This window comes from Asparagus officinalis, chromosome 3 (assembly GCF_001876935.1).
Source record: "Asparagus officinalis chromosome 3, Aspof.V1, whole genome shotgun sequence".
Taxonomy (NCBI): Eukaryota; Viridiplantae; Streptophyta; class Magnoliopsida; order Asparagales; family Asparagaceae; genus Asparagus; species Asparagus officinalis.
The window spans coordinates 21321098-21326519 of NC_033796.1; the positions used below are offsets into that span (position 1 = coordinate 21321098).

The following is a 5422-nucleotide window of genomic DNA, read 5'->3' on the forward strand; positions in this document are numbered from 1 at the left end:
TGTGTGTATATATATATATATATATATATATATATATATATATATGTTTATGTATAATACACTTTGTTTATGTAATTTCTATAAGTATTTACAATTTATTTATGTATAATATATTTATATGTGTGTGTGTGTGTATACATATACATATATTGAATTACATGAATGTTTTGGGCTACTTAGTCTAGTGGTAAAATTTAGGAATTTGGAGAGGAGATTAGTGGTTCAAATCCTAGCCATAACATATATATTTATATGTCTTCGATTGGACCTTAGGCTCTTTGAATTCTATAATTATTTTTAATTTTGTTTGTTTCTATATATTCTATAATTATTTTATATCATTTTAATTTGGGAAAAATGTGTCCAGGCCCCAAAAGTGGAACTTCGTGTGACTAGCCCCCCTGTATTTTGCCCCATGTGGAATAGCCCCAAATACGCATAGTATTTGAGACGAGGCCCCGAATTGACTCTTTTTAGAAAAAGCCCAGCGGAAGTTACGATCTTGCCCTCTGATGGGACTGAGCTGGGTTAATGTGCCCCTCACCTTTACAAGTACTCTCCCTCTCTTTCTCTCTCTTCCACCTAGCACCGTCATCAAGAACTCTTCATCTTCCTATTTTCTGTACGAATTTCAACGTTTCTAGGGTTTTCGTCGGAAAAATATCGTCGTCTACGGAAAAATCCAGTAACGACCACGAGGTCGGGCACCGAGCCGAGTTGGAAGGAAAAGGCGCTTCATCTGCGGGTGGCAGCACGGAGGAAGCTACGGAAGCTACGAAAACCCTAATCGAAATGCAAAAGGAGGCATTACAATGGCGAGACCAGAAAAGGAGGACGACAATGGCTGGTCGTACCAACGAACCCCCCTCAAAAAAACAGTAAGTGTTATGTTATACTGCGAACAGACAATGCAGATTAACCCAATATTGTTAGTTCTAGGCTTATGTTATACTGCGAAGAGACAATGCAGATTAACCCAATATTGTTAGTTCTAGGCTTTGTCCAATGTTAGTTCTAAATTTATACCAACGTTAGATCTAGTTTAAGTCCAATGTTAGTTCTAATATGAGTCCAATGTTAGTTCTATAATATTACGTGTTAGCTCTATTTTGTTCCCGTTAGTGCTAGGTCTAATATTGTTTCATATGTCTTATTGAACTTACAAATTCGAAAATTTTTTGCAGGGAAAAAATTGCTCTAACAGGCTCAGCAGAAACACTAAGGTTAACGGCCAATATCGAGGCTTATTGGGCATTTATGAAGTGCATTGCCCCGAAGATCCGTCAGTGGCATAGGGATGCATACTGCGGTTCTATATTTCAGCACTACATTTTGTTTGGGGCTCCTGCGCCTGATCGGCCCACCCTTGAGCTGCTACTGAGCTTTTTCGATAGAGATAATAACACCTTTTGTATACCTGATTCAAAAAGTGGGGATATAAAAAATGTTAGTTTTGATTTGCAATGGGTCCACAACCATACTTATTTCCCAATTTATGGGGAGGACATAAGGAACAATAGGGACTCAAGAAGCAGAATATAGCTGGAATACTTCGCTAAGCTTTTCATTTCTGAAGAGGGTAAGAAGTTAAAAAAATCAGAAACCAGCCAACGTAAACATCTTGAAGGGCTACTTGAACGGCTTGTTGAATCTACCAAAAAGCGGGATATCGAGGATTTTGCTCAGCTACAAATTTTGTACCAATGCTCTATGATATGGAGTCCCATAGCAGGGGAAGGTATCCCTAGACCCTTACTCAGGTACCTGGATAGCATTCAGAGGGTCAATTCTGTTGCATGGGCCCCGTTCTTTTATAATGAAATTATCAGGGGCATTGGAGTTGCTTTGGAGGGAAAGAAGAAGCAAAAGGTCGCATATGTCCCAGGTTGCATGACACTATTGTGTGTAAGTTCCATATTTTACTGATCTTGTTTCATTCTAATTCGTACCTATGCATTGTTAGTTCTAACTTATTCTATGTTAGTTCTATTCTGTAGCGTGTTAGTTCTAATCTGCACAGTGTTAGTTCCGTTCTGTAGAGTGTTAGTTCTAATTTGCAGATTAGAACTCACACGCTACAGACAGATTAGAACTAACACGCTGTAGAATAGAACTAACACTCTACAGAATAGAACTAACACTGTGCAGATTAGAACTATCCACTTCCCGCTGAACAAAGGGATGAAGTTCTTCAGCAAAAGCGTCAGGCAAAGAGGAAGACTTTGCAGGAAGAAACTACTAAGAACTTCTCAATAGGTTACGTAAGTATCCTGTTATGTTAAGTCGTACTCATTTCACACTAACTGCAAAGAATATCCTAATTATGTTTAATCCTACTTAAAATTATAATCTTGTATCAATAACAGATCATGGCAAAGCATATTGACGTTGCTTTTGACGATGAAGAGGAGATCAATGTTCTTCCCATTGAGCAGCAACTCACATTTTGGAGAAATTCTGCTAAATTTCTCAAGCGACTTCTTGATGCTACAAAGCAGACCAAGAGCAAATATTGTAAAGAATTCATGATTGAGATCAACAGGCTTAACAGGATAATTGAAAAATGTGGAAGACATGATGAGGTTATAGACCCAGTGCTGCTTAAGTCAAATATCAAACAGAAAATTGCAAATGAAATTAGGAAGAAGCGACAGGGAGCTCAAGAGGAACAGAAGTCCAAAACAAGCAGTGTATATAAGGAAGAGCCCACCAGTCAAGAACATGTACATAAGATTGTTGAAGAGGATGTAAAGCATCTTGCTGACGATGAGGCAATAGAAGAGGAGCCAGTTACTTCTCCAGGGGAGGGGGTATATAGTAAGGTTGACCAGACTGTAGATACTAAGGTTGATGATAGTGTAAATAAGGAAGAGGAGCATATGCAACATATTGTAGATATGGAAGAGGAGCATATGGAACATATTGTAGATATGGAAGAGGAGCATATGGAACATATTGTAGATATGGAAGAGGAGCATATGGAACATATTGTAGATATGGAAGAGGAGCATATGGAACATATTGTAGATATGGAAGAGGAGCATATGGAACATATTGTAGATATGGAAGAGGAGCATATGGTAGATAAGGAAGAGGAGCATATGGAAAATGAAAATTTTATTGTAGATAACAAAGGTTTTGATGAGGATACTGTTGATGGTGTAGATAAGGAGGAAGATATTGTAGATAAAGGCAAGGAGAATGTAGATAAGTTGGAAGCACAGGAGGAAGAGGATCTTGTGAATATTGAACATAATGTGGACAAACTTGTAGATGTTCTAACGAGCAATGTGAAAGCAAAGCGTAGACCAAAGGCAAAAAGGGTAAGCAAGAGATCTAAATTCAAGAGGACACCATATACTGAAGGCAAAAGAAAGAAAAAGGAAAAAATTAGTATAGATATACTTGAAAGTCCTGAACCAAAAGTAAAACTAGCTGAAAAAGTTACTCATTTTTATCCCGGTATTCAAATCCCCACTTTTGATGCGTTGAGTTTCAAGCCAATGACAGATGAAGAGGAAGCTCTATTGGGAGAGCTGAATAATGAGCTTCCAGACCCTACATTGTTTAACTTACGCATAATAGATAGCACAGGTGCTTTTGTACATAATTTAAAGATACCATCTCCCGTAGCAGAAAGACTCGACAAAGCTGAAATTGATAGCCTAACCAAATTTTGTTCTCAGAAGATTCACAAGTAAGTTTCAGTTGACTATTTATATGCTAATTCTCCACATATTAGTTCTAATTCATGTTAGTTCTAATTTATACCAGGAGATATAATGTTATAGTAACAACCAACAGCACTATTAACAGGGAAGAGTTGTTATATGTGCTTCGTGGTGGCCGCCTTGACGACAAGGTTAACATATACTTCCTTAATAATTCAAATTATATTGTTTAAATTGAATTTTAATGTTTCATAACAATTACAGGTGGAAGAAGCAGTTTTGGACACGATTAGCCAGGAGGCATACGGCAAAGGATATGGAGTGGTATCGGTGTTCTTTCTTGTAAGAACATGCTATTCCTAATTTCACCACGTTAGTTTTGATTGAAATTCATGTTAGATCTTGTGTAATCCATGCTAGTTATACCATGAGTCACGTTAGTTCTAGTTAGCATCAAATTAGACCTACCATAAGTCATGTTAGTTCCGTTCTTTAGAGTGTTAGTTCTATTCTGTAGAGTGTTAGTTCTAATCTGCACAGTGTTAGTTCTATTCTGTAGAGTGTTAGTTCTGTTCTGCACAGTGTTAGTTCTAATCTGCACAGTGTTAGTTCTAGTCTGTACAGTGTTAGTTCTATTCTGTAGAACGTTAGTTCTATTATGTAGCGTGTTAGTTCTATTCTGCACAGTGTTAGTTCTATTCTGTAGCGTGTTAGTTCTAATTAATACGGTGTTAGTTAGCCTTCGCAGCTCATGTTTGTTTTAATTTCAACTCAAACATGATGTGTTTGCAGCACTCACTCTATGGCTTGGAGGTGAACAATTACGAGCATTATCTGAACTTCATTGACAAATATACCGCATACCGCATAGAGCATCTCTTGATCCCTTTGGTCAGGGACGACCATTGGCATCTTGTAGAAGTTGACCTTAAAGATAAAGTCGTCAAGCATTACAGCTCCGCTGGGCACGAAGCTTGGATGGAGCCTGTTAATAAAATCATAAAATTCTTTGATGCCCATCATGCTGATTTTATTGAAGACAATGTGCGCCAAATATTTAGATATCAAGCCATCAAATGCGAGCAACAAAGAGGACGGTTAGTTCCGATGTCTATATTGTTCAAATTTGTGTTATAGTATTCGAACGGACCGAAAATGTCTAATGAACTCACTCTATGTTGCAGCTTTGACTGTGGTGTGTTCGTCTACCTCTTTGTAAAATCCATAATTGAAGGACGATCAACATTGCTGGTTAATCCTCCGAACGATATCCCTGAAGCTATGCGAGCAAGACTTGCCGCACAATTATTACTGGCTGGTTTTGAACAAAGACATAAAGAAGAAACAGTGTACAGTGATGAATGATATGTTCATACAAATACAATAATGTATGTATATTTAAGTAATTGAAAATGATTGTTATCAGATGTATTGTTCTATCTGTACCATGTTCGTTCTAGTGATGCTCGTTAGTTCTAACTCATTCAACGTTAGTTCTATTCTGTACCATGCTCGTTAGTTCTATCTCAGAGCCAGTTCTAATTTTTTAATTATTTAAGTTATCTTCAGACCTCCAGCTGCTCACTTCTTTCGAAGCGACGGTTCCATCACACAAACATGTCACATCATATATTCGCGTGTTCCCAAGTCAGTTAAATAAATTAATTAACTTAAATACCTAATACGAACTTCCATCGATAGGTACGGTCACCACCTTTCTTCTACTGGCCCCAGCGTAGGCGCCTCTGCAA

General features: G+C 37.7%; 1 protein-coding gene across 1 annotated transcript; it reads left to right on the forward strand.

Moving 5' to 3' along the window:
* Positions 3071-5130, forward strand: LOC109833324. Its single transcript, XM_020400958.1, has 5 exons — positions 3071-3697; positions 3775-3862; positions 3936-4013; positions 4464-4768; positions 4856-5130. Exons 1-5 carry the CDS (start codon positions 3078-3080, stop codon positions 5034-5036), a joined length of 1272 nt encoding a protein of 423 aa, XP_020256547.1. The 5' UTR covers positions 3071-3077; the 3' UTR covers positions 5037-5130.

What these genes read in the sequence shown, in the direction of transcription:
- LOC109833324 (XM_020400958.1), top strand. Translation starts at nt 3,078, where the DNA reads ATGGTAGATAAGGAAGAGGAGCATATGGAAAATGAAAATTTTATTGTA. An exon ending in TGGTATCGGTGTTCTTTCTT is followed by an intron (nt 4,014 to 4,463) that starts GTAAGAACATGC and finishes ATGTGTTTGCAG; the next exon opens with CACTCACTCTATGGCTTGGA. An exon ending in TGCGAGCAACAAAGAGGACG is followed by an intron (nt 4,769 to 4,855) that starts GTTAGTTCCGAT and finishes TCTATGTTGCAG; the next exon opens with CTTTGACTGTGGTGTGTTCG.